The following is a 20,733-nucleotide window of genomic DNA, read 5'->3' as shown; positions in this document are numbered from 1 at the left end:
CTGGGATGCAAGGATGGTTCAACATACACAAATCAATAAATGTGATACACCACACTAACAAAGTGAAAGATAAAAATCATATGATCTCAATAGATGCAGAAAAAGCATTTGACAAAATATAACACCCTTTCATAATAAAAACATCAACAAATTGGGTATAGAAGGAACATACCTCAATACAAGAAACATCATATACAACAAAACCATAGTCAATATCATTTCAAAGGTAAAAGGTTGAAAACTTTTTCTCTAAGATGAGGAACACAAGGATGCCCACTCTCACCACTCCTATTCAAGAAAGTACTAGTCCTAGCCAGAGTAATCAGGTAAGAGGAAGAAATAAAAGGCATCCAAATAAGAAAGGAAGAAATAAAAGTGTCTTTGTTTGCAGATGGTGATCTTACATATAGAAAATCCTAGACTAGATTCCACTGCCAGAGCTAATCAACAAATTAAGTAAAATTGCAAGATACAAAATCAACAATACACAGAAAGTAATTGTTTCTTTTTTTTAAAGTTTATTTACTTATTTTGAGAGAGAGAGGGAGAGAGAAAGAGAGTGAGCAGGGGACGGGCAGATAGAGAGGGAGGGAGAGAATCCTAAGCAGGCTCCACACTGTCTGCACAGAGCCTGACACAGGGTTCGATCTCACAACCTGTGAGATCATGACCTGAGCTGAAATCAAGAGACAGATGCTTAACTCAATGGGCCACGAAGGCACCCTGAAAGCAACTGTTTCTATACATTAACAACAAAACATCTGAAAAAGTAAAGAAAACAATCCCATTCACACCAGCATCAAAAACAACAAAATACTTAGGAATAAATCTAATTAAGGAAGTGAAAGACCAATACACTGAAAACTACAAGACTTTGATAAAAGAAATTTAAGAAGACACAAACAAGGGGAGCCTGAGTGGCTCAGTCAAGCGTCCGACTCTTGGTTCCAGCTCAGGTCATGATCTCATGGTTCGTGAGTTTGAGCATTGTGTTAGGCTACGCACTGACAGCACAGAGCCTGCTTCAGATTCTCTCTGTCTTCCTCTCTCTGCCCCTCCCCTGCTCTTGCTCTTGTTCTCTAAATAAATAAATAGATAAATAAAAGACAATAAAAAAAGACACAAAGGGAAAGATATTAATGAATTAATATTGTTAAAATGTCCATATTACCCAAACCATTGATCAATTGCATTGATCCAATGCAATTTCTATCACAATTCCAATGGCATTTTTCACAGAGATAGAAAAAAAAAAAAAACCCTATAATTTGAATGGAGCCACAAGAGACACTGAATAGCTAAAGCAATCCCGGGAAAGAAGAACAAAGCCAGAGGCATCATACTTCTTGATTTCAAACTATATCACAAAGCTACAGTAATCAACATAGTATATGGTACTGGCATAAAAACAGACACAGACCAATGGAACAGAATCAAGAACCCAGAAATAAACACCACATATACAGACAACTAATATTTGAGAAGGGAGCCAAGCATACTTGATGGGGAAAGGACAGCTCTTCCCAACAGTGATGGGAAAACTGGATAACCACATGCAGAAGAATGAAATTGACCCGTCTTATACCACTCACAAAAATGAACTTGCAATGGATTAAAAACTTAAGTGTAAGGCCTCAAACCACAAAACTCCTATATGAAAACAGGGGAAAAACTCCTTGACAGTGGTCTTGGCAGTGATTTCCTAGGTATGACAGCAAAAGCACAAGCAACGGAAGCAAAAACTACAGAAGTGAGATGACATCAAAGTCAAAAGTGCCTGCACAGTAAGAGAAACAATCAACAAAATGAAAAAGCAATACTTCTCCCTACAGAATGGGGAAAATATTTGCAAATCATGTATCTGACAAGGGGTTAATATCCAAATATATAAAGAACTCATACAACTCAACAGCAAAAAAGCTAACAACCTGATTAAAAAATGGGCAGAAGAACTGAAGAGACAGTTTTCCAAAAAAGATATGCAAATGGACAGCAGGTAGATGAAAAGGTGCTCAATATTACTAGTCATTAGGGAAATGCAAATCAAAACCACAGGATATCCCCTCACACCAGTTATAATGCTACCATCAAAAAGAGAAGAATTAAGTGTTGGTAAGGGTACGAGGAAAAAGGAACCCTAATGAATTTCTGGTGGGAATGTAAATTGGTGCAGCTACTTTGGAAAACAGTGTGGCTGTCCCTCAATAAATTAAAAATAGAACTGCCATATGGTCCCAAAATTCCACTCCTGGGTATATATTCAAAGAAACGGAAAATCAGGATCTTGTACAGTTTCTGCACTTCCATGTTCACTGCAGCATTACTCACAATAGCCAAGATATGGAAACAACCTTAAATGTCTGCCAATGAATGAATGGATAAAAAAGATGTGGTATATATACACAAGACAGTATTAGTCAGCTATGAGAAAGAAGGAAATCCTGCCATTTGTAATAACTTAGATGGACCTTAGCACTTTGCTAAGTGAAGTAAGTCAGATAGTGAAAGACAAAAACTGTATAATCTCACTTATATGTGGAATCTAAAAAAAGACAAACTCCGGAGATAGCACAATGGTGGTTACCAGTGGTTAAGGGGTGGGGAACATGAGGAGATACTGGTCAAAGAGTACAAACTTTCAGTTACAAGATTAACAAGCTTGGGGAATCTAATGTACAGCATGGCGATTATAGCTAACCATGCTGTATTATATGCTTGAATGCTGCTAAGAGAATGGACCTTAAAAGTTCGTACCACACAAAAAATTAGTAACTATGTGATAGGATGAAGGAGGTACCTAACACTATGATGGTAATCATTTTACAATTTATAAAAGTATAAATCAACACACTGTACACCTTAAACTTATATAATGTTATGCGTCAATTATATCTCAATAAAGCTAAGAAAAAAAGGGGAGGACCTAAAAGTCAAAGGAAATAAAAATGAGATGGACTTCTTTCTTTTTTCCCCTTTACTTGGTGCTCTGATTACATCTTTCTTCTTTTCCTTCAAAGTAACTGATTTCTCTGTTCTTTTACCTGTACCCTGCTTCCCAACACGAAATCTTTTAGAAAAACATAGTTTATGGACTTTTATAAGTCAAATAATATTCATACACATAATATGTTTTCTGAAACAGAATTTCCCACTACCTTTTGGCACTTAACCAGAACTCAGAAACACTACATCTATTGTCAGGAACACTGATAGCCAAAGGACCAACAATCTCACTGCTTTTTTCTCTATGAAGGGAGATGAATCATGGGTTGTTTTTTTCAGCTTGGACAATCTATAATAAACCATTTCACTTTTGTGAATTTTGGCTAAGAGAGAAAATGTAATTAGGAAAAGACAAAACTATTAGTCCTTGGATCGTATACTACTTTTTTGTCTGTTCTGTATTTTAATCTTCTTTATGGAACACTTCCCTCCTCCACGTGATTTTGATGGGCTATCAACCATGAGGCCTAAAATTATCCACCACAAAAATAAATATATGACCTATATAGGCCAATCATAATATCCCCTTTCCTTCTAGCCCACTCCAGGATATAGCATGTGGCTAAGTCAGGCTAACCAGAGCCATTCTTGGGGATTCTCAGGGATAGTGAGGAAGGGCAGCCCTTCTCTGAGACTGCTATCTAGAAAGAAGATATAAATCTAATGCTTCAACTTTAATCTGACTTGAGTTTCTATTACTTGTTACCAAGTCTTATTTTATTACAGTATCAGAAAACTACAGTTATAGGGGTGCCTGGGTGGCTCAGTCGGTTAAGAGTCCAACTTTGCCTCAGGTCATGATCTCGCAGCTCCTGAGTTTGAGCCCTGCGTGGGGCTCTGTGCCGACAGCTAGGAGCCTGGAGCTTGCTTTGGATTCCGTGTCTCCCTCTCTCTCTGCCCCTTCTCAGCTCACATTCTGTCTCTGTCTCAAAAATAAATAAATGTTAAAAAAAAAAAAAAGAAAAAAAAAGAAAACTACAGTTATAGTTACTTTCACTCCTTTCTTGTATTTTTTCCCCTGCATTAGTTTGCTTTTTTCTACAAAGTAGAATCCTAGATTTTAAAAAACAGCTCAATAGGCTAACCTCCAGGGAATCCTCATTGAATTCTGCTACGGTATTCTATTTTAATAAAGAAAAGAGGCTTAGGTTTCAAAACAAGTCCCACAAGCCTAACCAAAAGGTAATTATCAAGAAAATTCCAGAAACTTGTTTTCTCTATAAATGCAGTACAATGTGATAGAAGGAATATGAGCTCTGAAGTCAGATCTCAGTTTAAATACTGTCTCAACGACTCAATAGGCATGTAAACTATTTAGCATTTTGAAACATGTTTCTTTATGTAGAATATGAAGATACTACTCATAGGGTGAGATAAGTAAATGAGAGACCACATTATGTGTTATAGGTGCTCAATTAATGTCTCCTGCCTCAAACTCTTCCCACATTCAACTTGGTGGTACTTTTTGCTTCTTAGATTAATAACAAAAAGAGCTAATTATTATTTTATTATTTTTAAATACAATTTATTGTCAAATTTGTTTCCATACAACACCCAGTGCTCATCCCAACAAGTGCCCTCCTCCATGCCCATCACCCACTTTACCTTCTTCCCCACCCCCCGTCAACCCTCAGTTTGTTCTCAGTCCTTAAGAGTCTCTCTTATGGTTTGCCTCCCTCCCTCTCTGTAACTTTTTTCTTCCCCTTTCCCTCTCCCATGGTCTTGTTAAGTTTGTAAAGATCCACATACGAGTGAAAACATATGGTATCTGTCTTTCTCTGCCTGACTTATTTCACTTAGCATAATACCCTCCAGTTCCCTCCACATTGCTGCAAATGGCCAGATTTCATTCTCTCATTGCCAAGTAGTATTCCATTGTAAATATAAACCACATCTTCTTTATCCATTTGTCAGTTGATGGACATTTAGTCTCAAAAAGAGCTAATTTTTTTTTTTATTAAAAAAAAATTTTTTTTTAACATTTATTTATTTTTGAGGCAGAGACAGAGCATGAACGGGGGAGGGTCAGAGAGAGAGGGAGACACAGAATCTGAAACAGGCTCCAGGCTCTGAGCAGTCAGCACAGAGCCTGACGCGGGGCTCGAACTCATGGACCGTGAGATCATGACCTGAGCTGAAGTCGGACGCTTAACCGACTGAGCCACCCAGGCGCCCCAAAAAGAGCTAATTTTTATGTAACATTTACCACATGCCAAATATGTATTATAACGTCTATCAATTCATTTAATCCTCAGAACTCAATAAGGTAGATATTATTACCCACTTTTTTCTAGTTGAGGCACAGAAGCGTTAAGCAACCTGCCCAAAGTGTCCCCTACTCAGTAAATCTCACAGAGGACTTGAACCTACTAGTAAGCTTGACTCCAAGACCTATACCTTTAGTCACTACACTATGATGCCTGTCTCAATTAGTGAATACAACCACGCTGTTATAAACTACCCACAAATTATGGTTGATTCAGTCAAGCCACTGATTTTAGATGATCTAAATAAATGAAATCTTGATAATTAACTATGGGAAAGACTAGAAAAAGAAATTGGAGGAAACAGATGGCTAAAGGACAAGCTTAAGCCAAAATGGGGCCATGCATTTATTCATTCAATAACTTACTGAGTGTCATTATAGGACAGGTACAAATCTAAACACTGAGAATATTCCAGTCAAGAAGACAGACTAGTCTCTACTCGGATGGAGCAGATGATATGTGAATAAGTACCAAGCAGTGATGAGTACTAGAGATCAGGAGGTCTGAAAAATGCCCCTCTGAGGGGAGAATACGTGAGTGAAGAAGTGAATGACAAAAAGCCCACCCTGTAAAGATTAGGGGGAAGTGTATTCCAGGAGAGGAGACAGTGCCAACTGCTAAGGTAAGCAGTGGCCTAATCATGTTTATGAAATGGAAAGAGATCAGTGTGGCAGGAGTATAGTGAGCTAGGGACAGGAAATGCAGGCTGGGGTAGACATGCCAAGCTCTCAGCCCCAGCAGATTCTATTTGTACTATAGCGGACCATAAGAGTACAAATCAGGAGGTTGCAAAAATCTGATTTACATCTTTTAAGATTCCTCGGTTGCTTTGTGGAAGCAGACTATAGGGGGCAATGGTGGAGGCAGGGAGATCAGTAGTCCAGGTGGAAGATGCAGAGTGTGGTCAGGGTGGTACTCGCAGAGACGGAGAGCAGTGGACTATTTTAGGCTTGTTGCTACCAATGGAGGCCCTTCACAAAACACCTTAGCCAGTAGGGTGTTTTCTCTCCTTGAGACGACAGGGAATGACCTGATGTACTGTCTGATTTAGAGTCCTTGTCTTCAGAGTTGGCAGCAGTTGAAAATAAGCGAGTATTTGGGAAGAGAAAGAAGATCTTAGTTTTAGGGTAAACTGCATCCTTTTAAAAGAGCTGAAGGGAAGACTAATTAGGGACAAGGGTAAAAAAAGGTGGATGTTTCTCTAAAGTGTAAGATTCTCAGTTTACCTGTGTGGAGCTGACATGGGCCCAGAGTCACTAATCCCAGGAGGCCAACCTGGAAGGGATCCCAGAGGTCATTTAGTGCAAACCAGTACTTATTAGTTGTGTGAACTTGAACAAGCATTTACAACTTCTCTGAATTCACTTTCCTGATGTATATAAAACTGCAATAATAAAACTAGTTCTGTATAGGGTTGTTGTGAAGGCAGAATGACACGGTACATGTTAAAGAGCCCAGCATAGTGCGGGGGTTATTTCTTTCCTCCTATAAATGAGCTATGACTTTCCTGTCTTTTTCTTATCTAAGGGCCTTCAGTTAGATTTCTGAGTCACATGGTAATGTGGATGAACAACAGGCTAAAACTTCAGGAGCCCCAAAATTCCATTCTTTTCTCCAGTTCACTTGTCTTTTGTCATGGGGCTGAGCTGATGAAAAGTTTATCTGGGTTAGAATTTGGGGAGCTTGTTTGGATCCACTGTCCTCCCCGCCCCAGTGTCAACAACAAAGCACCAACCAGCCTCGTCCGTGCCCAGTGTCACAGTCATCTCCACCTGAGCTCCTGTCGTTCTCTTGCCTAGTATGCCATCTCTTCCTCTACTTGGCCATTTCATACTTCTCTCTCAGAGTCTCACCTAAGGTCAGTTAAGTCATTCCTAAAGGCTACTGAGCTTCATTGATTTCTTCTTCCTCTAAACTTCTACAAAGTTAAAATCTGTATGTCGTCTGTTAGCCCTTAATCATATACTCTTCATTGTTGTTGTTGCTCCATGTGCCCTGGTCTTATCATGCCCACCAGAATGTAAGCTCCTTGAGGAACATTTTACATTTCATCTGTATCCTCAAGAGAATGTGGCAAAGACAAGTACACAACAATCTATGGGCAAAAATATTTGTAAATCAATTAATTGGCTGGACCTTGAGCGATCTTCTTTCTAGCCAGACTTCAGTAAAAGGCTAACTAAAATAACCCCAGCATCAAGGACAGTTAAAAGACACTGGATGGGCTCCATCTGCCAATCCCTACCCTTAGAAATCAGAGGCGTTACAGAAAGAGCAGGTGTGTAGGAATGGTGGAATAGAAAATTTGATACCTAAGAATATACTTTTGTTATTTAGTCAACTGTCTTAACTCTTCCCTCACTGGGTGGTGCTTTTTACTAAAGTTAAGGACCAGCTACCCCATAATGGTAAGAGTTAGCTTTTCTCAGTTCAGTACTTTGGCTGCTTTGTTGCTACTTCTGACAGAGCTGCCTATTTATTCATTATTAGCAGAGCCTGGATGACTAAAGTGACCACTTCCTAATGGTGGTGTCCCTCTCCTATGTGATATCATCTTACCATCTCCTCAGTCAAAAATTACCTACCAATATAATGGACATACCATACTGTGATTTATAAGACATATATATTTAGTCATTCAGATAACCAAATATATTTCTCATGTATATTCAGTCTTCATCCAGTTTCTGACTCAGCTCCAAACCCTTGGAATTCCCCAAGTGTTGACAGAGATAAAAGTATCTTTGGCTGTAACAATTAATGTGACTTTTGGATCCCACCCAAGGGCAGGGGCTGTTGCCAGGAGGACCAACCATGTGATTGAGGGTTGGACTTCCAGGATACCTCTCAACCCCTCAAGGGAGATGGGCTGGAGACTGAATCAAACAATGGCCAATGATTTGGTCAAACATGACTACACAATGAAGCCTCCATAAAAACCCAAGAGGATGGGGTTCAGAGAACTTCCAAGTTGGCAAACATATAGAGATGTGGGGAAAGTGGTGCCCCTGGAGAGGGCATGGAAGCTCTATGCCCTTTCCCTAGACCTTGCCATATGTATTTCTTCATGTGGCTGTTGATTTGTTATCTTTTACCATATCCTTTAATAAACTGGTATGTAAGTGTTTTCCTGAGTTCTGTGAGCCATTTTAGCAAATGAGAAGAACCAAAGAAGGAGGTCGTTTGAACCTCCAATCTGTAGCTGGTGGTCAGAAGCACAGGTAATAGCCTGGGCTTATGACTAGTATCTAAAGTAGGGGGCAAGGGACAGTATTACTGGCCTGAGCCCTTAACGTGTGGAATCTGATGCTATCTCTGGGTCGAGTAGTTAGCGTCAGAATTGAGCTGAATTCTTAGACACCCTGCTGGTGTTGGAGAAATACTTGGTATTGGGGCGGGGGTAGGGGACTCCACCACCCTGCCCCCACATTGGATTTGGGTCCAGGAATCCAAAAAGAGGGCACATAATGCCACCTCTATGAGGACTCCCATTAATCTAGATCTTTTCATTACTTTTGAATCAGTAAGCCTGCCTTTCAAGACATTCCTTCAGCATTCCATAGGAATGAGTGTAGTAGTCAGTTACTTTAAGGAGTTTTAAAGAGTCTTTAGATGGCAGGCATGCCAGCCTGCCTCTGTCTATTGGGCTTTATTAATTGTTTGCATAATTCTCCACCTTCTGCTCCATTAACATCGTTCTATTTATAAAAGCAACAAACGTTACAAAAGGCCAGGGCTTGGACACTGTAGTAAATTAGATTTAGATCCTGTGCTACAAACTCTCAATTCATCAGAGAAACAGTGATGCTAGAGAGAGGTGGGCATAATTCGGTCATCCTCAGGAAGCAAAAGTCTCAGAACCCGAAGGGCGTGAAATCTAGTTTCAATTTGCTGTTATTGACCGGAGGCAAGAAATGTGACTTCCATAGGCCTGTCATTTCCCCTTCTCTAAAGTAAAGACAAAAATACCTTATTCGCTTTGTGTCCCTTTTATCTTAAGATCCCACCCTGAGGTAAGAAAGCAAGTGTCTGTGAAGCCAGGGAAGTGATTTACATTAACGCATGCCATTCTCATTACCGTCATTACTGAGTAATACTGTGCTACAGCTTGGTGACTTTAGGGAAATATTTATAAGAGTCTTAGAGAAAAAATAAAGAGTAGAGGGAGATGGATGGGAAGGGTTAGGAGAGGCAGAAAAAATGTATATATAAGAATGCAGTAAGAGCCCTAAGGTCAGCTCACGTGGAAAAAAGTGCCCCTAAGCTCAGTTTCTAAGTATGGCCTCAAGTGCAAATAGACTCACCATCCTCGATGTCATAGGCGTAAGCCGAGAGGCGCAGGGTAGTGGCGCAGTACTCGCATTTGAAGCAGCTCCGATGGAAGAACTTGCCCTCAGCACTCAGCCTCTCCATCACGTAGACCCGCTTCTGACAGAAGTAGCACGTGTCGCTGCCTCCTAAATTCTGTGGGAACTCCTTCTTTATCGAGCCCTGTAATGGGGGATGGTGGAAGATCTGTCAGAGCCAACACTTCTTAAACTCACCTCCTGGAGGTGCACGACCCTCTCCATATGTGAAACTAACCCTCACTAAGCAATTTTGTTTTGAGACAGACTACGATGACTCACTTTATTATTGGCTCTCCTGAAAAACAATGGCACTACTGCAGTGACTGTCACATGTGCCCTCTATATAGCAATCGGCATTAGCTGGGTTCTGAATCGATGTTAATCAACACCCAAGAGGAATCCCCAGTTGGTTTTACACAATTTCTTAACAAACCAAATTATTTTGACAGAATTGTGTTTTGAAGGTAGCATAAAAATACCTACTCAGAGTTCACGTCGTTCTACATGAATGTGGGCCTCCAGGACTCCAGAGCAAACAATCACTTTTACAGATACTAAGTATGTTTTTCCACACAACATTCTAAACAGCCAGTCAGTCCTAGAAATTCAGTTACAAACTTCAGATATCTTTAAAAAAAAGTTACCGCATGGCATATATTAGGTATATATGTTACTAAGCTACTTAGAATAAACCAGGTTTATTTACCACAGCTGTGCTATATCTAGACAGACGGTGCCCTTAATACATCTCTTACCAGTTCCTTCTTGTCTAGAAGGGTTTTGGGCTGTTCTTTCCTTTGAAGCTGATTGGCTATCTGCTCAGCCAATGAGCTCACTCCGCCAGTGTACATCTTTATATACTTCTATTGGTTGGAGATTATAAAATGACCAGAATGATGGAAAATGAGAAGGAAAAAAAATAAATAAATTAAGAAGACAGGGGGAAAAAAATCTTTGAAAGGTATAAAATGAATACAAGGTGCAGCAGCAAACCATGCCAACACAGTGCCCACAAGCAGGGAAACTTGGTGGTCAGAAAAATGGGTGTCAACGTCCACACAGAGGTATCAGCAGAGGTAAGAGTAATGCCTGCAGGAATAACTAAACTCAGTAAGGGAGAACTTAGTCTTCCATGTCTTTTCGGAGCATATAGTTCAGGGAGGTGGGAAGACAGGATGGATACAAATATAGAACATAGTAAGAAGGGCCTATACCCTACTGACTCAAATTACATACAAAGAATTCAAGAGGAATAACTCCCACCCACACGGCACATGTCCAGATTAACATTATGTTTCAAGTTGGGTCTAGGAGAGGGCTTGGCAAGTTATTTCACATTTAGAAAAAAAACTGAGCTTGGGGTGCCAGGGTGGCTCAGTTGGTTAAGCGTCTGACTTCGGCTCAGGTCATGATCTCGTGGTTTGTGGGTTTGAGCCCTTGCGTTGGGCTCTGTGCTGACAGCTCAGAGCCTGGAGCCTGCTTTGGATTCTGTCTCCCTCTCTCTCTCTGCCCCTCCACCACTTGCACTCTGCCTCTCTCTCTCTCAAAAACAAATAAACATAAAAGACATAAAAAAAAAAAAAAGAAAGAAAGAAACTAAGCTCACACTTGCAAGGCTGATTCTCCACTTGGGTAAAAGATGCCAACAGCCTAGTATTACTCGTGATGATCACCTTCCTCCTATTAATGCTTCACTCATAACCCCCGTCATATGCATCAAATATTTCTGAGCTTTATCTGGAAGAATCCTTCTCAGTCCATTCTCCCTGTTAATATTTATCTGTTCTACCCAGGCACTAAGGCCAAAGTGTTCTAGACTGGGTGGGCATCTTAAACACAGCTGCAGGAGGCTAACACCTGGAGCCATGCAGACAAGTTGCTTAGTTTAGTCTTGGGAAGTCAGGAAGTCAGGAAGTCTTGGGAAGTTTCTAGTCCAAGAGGGGTTATTTTTTCATAGGTTGGAAAAAGAAAAAAAAAAAATCCAACCAATTCAATCCTCTTTCTAGCAATGTTGAAGAAGTAACAAGCAAAACTACAAAATTTCAGTTGTAAGCCTTCCTGCTAGGCAGCCTAGCTTTGAGCCTGTCCCAAGGAATGAGGTCAAAGTCTTGCTGACAGTCCTTTAGAGACTCCCAATGTGGAGATGGCCAGGACACCTAGTGTGCATGACTCTCCTCTCATAAACTGTGTGGAATAAGAGAACTGCCTAATGAGTTTGGGGAGCCCTGTAATTCTGACTGAGAAAAACACTCCAGGAGCAGTTGTCTTGGGGATGTCCACAACCCTGTCAGGAAGTGGTTTGAATGGACAACACACAAAGCCAGGTGTGAGAGAATCACTGACCTGAGCAATGGCGTGCCCTGGGCTGAGAAGGGACAAACAAGAGAAGTGCTCCAGGGGTGGGGGAACAGGGGGAACTAGCTCTATGTGAACACGAGAATAACAGAAGTACAGATGAGCAAACAATTCTCCAAGGTTCAGCTGGAACTGAGGAGTCAATTCTATTTTTCAATTTAAAATAAGGAGATTTCCAAGGATTGGTGCCATTTGTTCATTAACTCCACAGCTTATACCCATTAATGGTTGAGAAAAACAAGTGGCTCTAAGATCTAAACCTTCTTTAGATTAGAGCTGTTAGGGAAACTTACTCCTGGAACAGACTGACACCAGGCAGAGCTGAGCAGGTCACTTAACAGCTGACACCGAGGGTGCAGAAAGTAAGTGAGGGTGTAGGCCAGATGCCACCCTTGAGGCTGGGACACTGAGCAAGCTCTGGATCCTCACTGCTCGGCCAGGACCCTTCCCTCCCACCAGAAACTGGCATCCTCAGCAAATACAGCCCAGGGCTGCCTGCGTGCAAAGGCATTTGTCACATTCAGTTCTCAGCAATGCGGTAATAATGACAAGCATCCCCCCAAGAGAGGTGGAAACTCAAGTTCTATTTTCTTCTGGCATGAATAGCAGATGGTATCCTTCTCCCCACTCTTAAGAAACAGTCTAAATGTGGCAATTGCTGGACTTATACTTTTGCCGCCACACATGCATATGTTTCCACACACGTACCACACAGACTGCTCGAGGACAGGAAACATAAACAGAAAGGGCAAAAGGATCCGCCAACCTCTCTCTAAACTACTCTATAGCTGGATCAGTTCCACTGTGGGAAATAGCAGGGTTCACTCCTCAAGTGATCACAATGCAAGAGGCACCCACAATACTGCATATTCACCACTCCATTTAAGAGATTTAATTACACTATTGTTCATATTTTTTAATACATATCCATACGAAGACATTTGGAATTTAAAAAGTTAATGGCTGAAAAATGTTTGTTGTTATTTTATACAGTTGAAATATAATAGAAGTGGGTTTACTGTGACAGAATTTGTTACAATGAAAGCTAGCAGCCTCTTTAACTTTGGTGTTTGCCTATAGACCTCACATGCAAAACTGACAAACACACACACACACACACACACACACACACACACACACACACACACACACGTGGATTCCCACAGAAGACAGGCCAAAGTTAAGAGCTCTGCAACCTCCCTCGGGCCTGATGACATTTGTGTAGGTGAACTGAGGAGAGGCTGGAGAGCAAAGAGCTTTGCCAAGTTCCAGGCTGTGCTACCTGTCGGAGAGAGTCAGAGGAGGGAGAGGCGGGGCGGTTGGAGGAGCGAAGACTAAGAGAAAGCTCCCACTGGTCAACAAAAAATCGGCGAGAAGGTTCAGGCTCTGGCTACAAAATACAAGATGGAGAAAAAAAAATCAAAGGAAATGTTAAATAAAAAGTTACACACTGACCTGAATGTAAGGAATTTGGGAGTTTTAGACCTTTACCTAAGTAACTAATGCAGTAAAGAGACATTCTTAGTTCCCAAAGGTGTGAATGGCTCATTCAAAGCTTCCATTTTACTTTCAGCTCGCTCACCCTTGCCTCATGCTTACAGTGAAGCTCGCTCTGGAACATGGTCACTGTAGACATGAGCCGTCTCTGAAAGCCTTGTCTTCTCTTGCTTGGTGGTTTTACTCCATCCACCCCAAGTGGATAAAGCTGCCTGCCAGCCAGGAGGAGACAGAGGCCAGGGGCTATATCCTGCTCACACACCCACTTTATGTCCTCTGTAGAGACCCTCACAGACTTGAGCTGGGAATTCTCCTGGGCAGAAGGAGACTGTACCACCTCATCACTCCACTGGCCTTACAAACAGCAAACAATAGCAATAGCAAATCTAGAATGAAGTTTACTCCTCCATAAAGGCCAGAAATGTGGCTTTGCCTCTTCCTATTGCTAGTGCTCAGAGAAACTCTGCCTGCCAAGGAGCCAGCCAAATCCCAGCAATGATCAGGAGAAAAGATCCCAAGTCCTCTGCAGACTGCATGCAGCATGTGTTGCAAAAGTAAGCTGGCATCTTCCTCGGTGGTGGGCCCATGCAGCCAGGAACTGTCCAGTCCCCAGAGAGGGAGAAGGGGCCTGAGAGCTCTGGCAAGTGATAACTGCTCAGTTTCCTACAAGGTTCAGGATGAAATACTTGCAGGGTGGAGGGAAGAACTGTCATGGTAAGAGAAGCCCTCTGCCCCTCTAGCTCCAAGCAGATCCATCACACCCCCAATTTAGTCCCTCACTAAATTCACAGCTTTGAGCGGTGATGAAGTGGAGTGTAACCATCCCTGCTCCAGATTCTCAGCCAGCTCACTGGCCCTCAGCTCAGCACTTGGGGCAGGCTCAGAAACACAGGCCCAAGGGGGGGATCTCTGTAGAAGAGTATCACCCACCTGAGAGAAATAAGAGAGAAGGCAACTCTCCCAGGGATGGCAAAGCAGTGAAACTAATGGGAAGACTTGGGGGTGGGGGTGGGGGGTGGATAGGAGCAGGTGAGTGCACAGGCAAGATTATGGAATAGTGAACAGAAAATCCTGGAAGAGCACACATACAGTAACCCTTACAAGTATCTAGACAGGACCCCTGCAGTGAAGAATCTGGAAACCAATCCATTGGGAAAATGAAAGAAAATTCCCTGCAAACCTTCTTGCTTCCTGAGCTCAAAATCCTACCTTTCTTCTGGGGGCATTGTAGCCCTAGACTTCTGATAATTTCTCCCTGCCCATCTCTCCTTTTATTTTACACACTTCCCTCTATTCTTCTTTGCTTAGGCACTGCTTCATTAAAAATCATCAGGGTCTCATTAACTATGCATTCCCTGAAATGTAGGGCTTGCCCTTCTTTGTGAAAATACCTACTTTTCTTTTTGAGGGGAATACAGCCTGGGAAGAAGGAAGAAAGAGGCTGGGCACACAGTGCTCATGGTAGGAAGCAGCCCCAACAGAAGTGAAGAAAGCAGAGCTGGGCCGTGCGTGAGGAGATGAAATGGACACCCTCCTTCCACTTTGGCCCCGGTCTCTCTCCCTAAGCCAGCACCGATCCACGCATGGTCCTGGCAGCACAGATTGCTTGCTTCTTGCTTGGTGACGGGGTGTAAGAATACAGCACTAGCTTCCTTCGCAGTGACTGTATTTCTCAGAAAGCAAAGGCAGAAGGAGAGGTAAAAATAAAAGAAAAAAGGCCCATGTGAAATTAACAGTTACAGAGGATTCTTCACTCTTGCTGCAGAGCTTAACTCACTCAGGGATCAGGTTTAAGGGTAACAGTAACAACCGAAAGTTTCAGAAAATAAACAGGCTTTTAAAAATGGGCATCTCTGCTATTCATCAAATTATATGATGGCCAGGTATAATCACTAGATCCCCCTTCAGTTTTTCAGAAGAGACCCACTAAAGCTTTTCATTACACACCCCTATCTTGTTACCACCTTCCTTCCCCTCCATCAGTTCTTCATACTTGAAAAATCCCCACACCAGTAAGAGCTTTGGCTCTCTCATTATTTCTACCTCAAGATCCCCGAATGTCCAAAGATATAAGCAAATCCCACCCACTTACTGATCTCAGTGCTGGGCAGATGAATGCTCTCCTGTGAATGCTATTTACATGGGTCAACACGGTTAAGCAACAAGAATTCTTGCTCTTGGCTGAGTGACAAGAGTGTGCACAAAGCAAGGGGAGAGGGGACCATCCCCACCTTCCCTCTGCCCCACCACCACAGCGTGCCCCGTCCGTTTGGCTGTCAGCATCCCATGCCATGATTCATGCTCTTTTACCCTCTCATGGTGGGGACTCTGCTTGCCACGGCTGTCAGCATCAAGATCCCTGTACGTCTGTTAATAACAAAGTAGAGACTTAAGCTCCATCCAAATGTTCTATGTGGACCTACTAAGTGACAGTGCCAGATATTCAGAATTCATTTCAACACATATCCCCTGCCCCTGACAGATCCCCACCCCAGGAAACCACAATCCCATCTAAATCAAATCCCATGATCCCAGGACAACTTTCTGTCCAGCACTCTGTCCATCTGGCCTCCAGTGAGGTCAGCCACACAAATAAAGAACTATGGTTAGTACAAAAGTGGAACAAACATATTTCTTTCACACAGTGGCACAAGATCAGAGGCATTAAATGGAAGGTTTAAAATGAGAAGCTGGTTAGGAGGGTGAAAGGGTGAAGCTTTCCACAACAATATATTAGAAAGGAAAGGTGGGGAGATGGAAACTGCCTGGAACAAATGGCCGTTAAACAATCCAGAGGAAACTCGAGGATGGGGAGTGGTCCCTGAATAGGAATATGGGACCAAAGCGTCGTTTATTAAAGGGAGAAGTGGATGACGACTGGAAGCATCTTCAGTCAACAGATAGGAATATGTACATGATAGGCATGGAAATCCTGAAGACAGGCATATGGCTGCCTCTACGGACCCAAGGAAACAACTATCAGCAATTGTGTGGGAAAAGGGAAGGCCACTTTCATCACTCTTTGGATTACTGGTGAGGATTCAGCTTATGGCCTTGTACTGGTGGAAGAACTAATCCAAAGCCTCTAATGTGGCCCACAAACATAATGGTCTCCACAGGCAGGATGAGGCCAGAGGTTGGGTTCCAGAGTCACACCACCCACATTCAATTCCTGGCTCCATTACTTATTGTGTGAACTTGTACAAAGTACTTGGCCTCTCTACCCTATGCCTCAGTCTCATCTGCAACATGGAGATGATAACAGTACCTGCCGTAGGGTTACTGGGAGAACTGATGGAGGTTAACACAACAAGAACTGAGAATGCCGCCTGGGACTAAGTGTTAGTTATTATGTACAGACAAGGCATAGGGTAATTACTCAGTCTACAATGGCTGAATTCTTAGGCCCAGGGACACAGTGTGCGCCTTTAACAATCAGACACATTACTCAGGGGCCCCTTTTAAATAGGCCACTTAGTTGAGAAAATGTCTTTCCATAGATCCTGCCTTTAAAATTAGTATTTTATTTTATAGAAATATCCTACAAAGGTCAATTTCTATTTTATAAATATACTTTATTAATGTATGCTTATTATCCTCTTTAATCATGTCTGTGGTTAACTGCTCTATAACACATTTTCAAATGGTCTGCCTAGAGTGTGAGTGGGGCAGATGGGAAGGACAGGTGTTTGCTGGCATAAGCTGGATAAGTGAGAGGCAGGGCTCTCAAAACCAGAAGGAACCAAACTCATAATATAGTGAGGCCCTATAAAAAGCTTCCAAAAGCCCATCCTAATTATATCTCCTTGGGCAGCAAGACAAAAGTGGCTGCTTTAAATGAGGTTATATAAAAATGTGTTGTTCCCCAGGGCTTTTTGGACCTTGTATCTGTGACAAATATAGTTTAAGTTTTAGTCTGTGCTTGCATAGTTGTTCTCCTATGATGTGGGACTAGATTAAACCAGTGTTTGAATATATTAAGTGCTATCCTGAGGTCTAATTGGAAATTGTTCATCTGTAGCAATAAAGGTGCTTCTGCTACAAATGATCTTTCTGTTTTTTTATTGTGATTTCTGAAAAGAGGGAGTTCTGATTTGGTCTCTACCCTAGCCACCTACACAGGCAGGCAAGAAGACACAGACGAGGACCACGGAGCATGCAGAGAAGATCACCTGCTGGCTGCCAGGCGCCCGACAGGGAGGTGGAGAAGGGGGAGGAGAGAGTGTGATCACTTTTTTGGGGCAGGTCCGAGAATACTCCTTTTCCCGTCGCTTTTACACCAACAGACACAAACAGAGAGAACATTGGTGAAACAGGCGCCACGTTTTGGCTGGTTCTAGAAAGACTAAAGGGCATCTGCCAAAACCATCCCTCCCTTGCCTCTCCATCCTCAACAGCAATCACTGTATGGTTAGGGAGGATGGCTTGTCACAGTCGATCGTTGGCCTCTGGGTCACACTTGCGCTGTTTGGTAAGTGCAGACCACATGGGTAATCTCCGCAGCTGGCCTTGGGGTCAGAACTTGCAGTGTAACACTTTCTAAATGCCAGGGATCAAGGGTATATTCTTTGTGAGTTTTATCAGAGAAGCTGAGGACAGAAGAAATGGGCTTGGATGTAAGTAGAGAGAAAGGGCACACAGGCCAAATAGCACGAGGGGAGCATGAAGACTGTCTCCTGATGGCTCAGTCACCTCTACACCCACCAGCAGCAAAGCAGCACTCTCCTTGAGGGCTCACACAAGACAACACCCTGCCATGGCTTCCCTCTTCTCAGTCCCCTCACTCATGCTCAAAAGGTTCTGGAAAACTACCAAGGAAATACAAGAAAGTATAGGAAACAGAATATAAAACTTAAATATCTTTCACCAACTGAACACCACACATATCCATGGATTATTTCCCCATTTTGCCCCTCTCCATTGTACTCCCTTCCTATGAATCTATGATTTAGAGAACTCTTCGGTACTTAGGGAACAATTACTTATTTCTAGGCCAGAGGAATCCTCCATTTCCTCATGACCAGAATGACCATGTGGGGCAGCACACAGGTGAAGTATGGGAGGGAAAGAAGAGGTTGTGAGGCCAGGGGAAAGAGCCCCATCATCTATTCCAACTTCACATGATGACTTACTTCCAAACCAAGGCTGGTTGCCTGCAGGATGCATTTCTGAGATCAAAAGGTAGAAGGGTGGGGAAGGAAGGGCCAAAGTGTTTACACAGGAAGGTAAAAAAGAGAAGTCACCGGCAAGCAAAATTGTTATTCATTTTTCCTCTTCCATACCATGACCTAAGTGAAAACTGATCCTTGTGCCAACTCAGCCACCATGGCTGTGCTTGCCACACCCTCCTGCCTCAATCCAAACCTCTTCAAGAAAAACAAAAAGTGAGTCATGGTAAGGTATTGCCAGTCAGCCCCTCAATCCTAAAGGGAGAGAAACAGGGTTGCAGACAGGATGAGTCAGAAGCAGAGGGCCAGTGGAGCACACCACTGGAGTTCTTCTGTTCCCACATTTCTGGAGCATGTGGCACTGCCTGCCAAGGTTCTCTTTTAGGAGATAAATTTACAAGGCCAAGACTCATGATGCCACCCCTGATTAGTGCTGAGAAAAAATTACATGTAACTGTGAGTTACAGTTCTTTCACAGCCAAGTAAATTCACGTTCCCAACTCCATAGAACAATGATCTAACAGGATTTTCATTGTTCATGGTTTTTCACTTACCAAGATCTACCCAGATACCCTTTCCACTGTAATCTCTGGTACCCACTCCATAGAACCCAGGTTTGACTTCAATGACTCTATTCTGCTACCCAAAGAGCCCGGCAATATTCTGCTTCATTGACTGTAATCATATATTACCCAGATGACAACCTAGCTATATGTCTCCATGTAGCACCCCATACAAGGTTAGAGGTCACCAGATGTTTCACAAACAGGTCCACAAACACCAAGCTCTTGTCTTGATGCCCCTTTGGTACAGTTCCATCAGGTGATGAGCTGATGTACCAGTCTTCACCAGGACAGGGGCCTCAGCTGAGCGAGTCTCCTCGGGTCACACTTAATACCTCTGAGACCTCCCAGGAAGCCAACTCAAAGCTGCTCTGGGCACATGCCTTTTAAAGACATCAGTTCATCCATCTACACATGTTACTACTGACTTCCCTTCTGTTTTGCTCCTTGCACCTCAGAGGACCTTTCTGGACATTGTCAGAATCTAGAGTTTGGGGGAACCTAGTTTAGAGTTCACTTTCCCCTTCAGCAGATCCTCAACTAAATATTACCTTTCAAATCATACAACCACGTAGACTTCAAGGCAAAGGGTAAGAAAATAAAATGGAATTTTTAATGGACTTTGTTTATTTGTTTTCCTAGGCATAGAGAAAGAAGCAGGCTGGGGTCTGTTGTGAGTCTGGACATTGCTCCCTAGCTTCCATTTCAGACTCATGGGCCCTGCCTTTAATGTGGCATATTATTAAAAAAGAGGTTAGAAAGGTAACTTTTGCCCTGAATATAATTCAAATAAAACCCACCTGCCACTCCCTAGCACCTCCCAGCAATACCTGGCACTCTGCAGCACAAGAGGAAATTGAGGGTTAGCTCACCTGACCTCTCAGAATCTTAGTCCTAAATGATACCAAACCATAAGACAGAGAATCCAGGCTGCACTCAGTAGAGCAGGAACTTGCTCAACTGTGACTTGGGAGAGAGAAAATACAGTAGAGGCCCCAATCTTTCTGATGGGCTTCCTATTATCAGCCAGGTGCAATTCCCCACCCCCTTCTTTCTGTCCTATCCTATACTGCTAATGAGCAGCTAGGAGATCCTGTACAAACTTCACTGAAAATTTTCAAAGAGTATTTTAAATGGAGACAAAACACCTAGAAAATGCCCACCATCATCTTTGTTGAGGGTCTGAAACAAATAAAAATCATAGTTTGAGACTATTTCTCAGCTAACATTTTCTTATTTAACATGAAAGGCTCCACTGCCCCAATTCTCAGCCTTGCTGAATTCAGGATTCTCCCTGCAGTGGTTACAAGGACACATGTAAGCAAAATGTCAACTTGGGACAAAGGTAATAATGGTAAAACTGTAGAAGCTAAGGTAGCTAAACTACTTCCCACATAGCTTTAGCAAGTTTCAACACCAAATTAACCACCTACCCTTTTAAGTGATTTCTCAAATCCCAACAAATTAAACAAATCATGCAATACAATCAGTATGGTCTGTTAAACTTCCCCCCACAGTTGCTACTCAAAAG

General features: G+C 42.5%; 1 protein-coding gene across 2 annotated transcripts in view; it reads right to left on the bottom strand.

Annotated features, from left to right (window-relative positions):
• MICAL3 (microtubule associated monooxygenase, calponin and LIM domain containing 3) overlaps positions 1–20,733 on the bottom strand; it is a 205,499-nt gene that overhangs the window by 75,754 nt on the left and 109,012 nt on the right. The window contains exons 20-24 of one of the 2 annotated variants that reach the window (XM_042945385.1): positions 17,644–17,742; positions 15,782–15,838; positions 13,257–13,364; positions 10,375–10,482; positions 9,575–9,761 (exon numbers count right to left, since the gene is read on the bottom strand). In XM_042945385.1, the coding sequence (XP_042801319.1) occupies positions 9,575–9,761; positions 10,375–10,482; positions 13,257–13,364; positions 15,782–15,838; positions 17,644–17,742 (559 nt within the window). The remainder of the gene's footprint in view (positions 1–9,574; positions 9,762–10,374; positions 10,483–13,256; positions 13,365–15,781; positions 15,839–17,643; positions 17,743–20,733) is intronic. The other variant, XM_042945383.1, reaches the window with a different exon arrangement.

This window comes from Panthera leo, chromosome B4 (assembly GCF_018350215.1).
Source record: "Panthera leo isolate Ple1 chromosome B4, P.leo_Ple1_pat1.1, whole genome shotgun sequence".
NCBI classification, from domain to species: domain Eukaryota; kingdom Metazoa; phylum Chordata; class Mammalia; order Carnivora; family Felidae; genus Panthera; species Panthera leo.
This window is presented reverse-complemented; position numbering and strand designations above follow the sequence as displayed.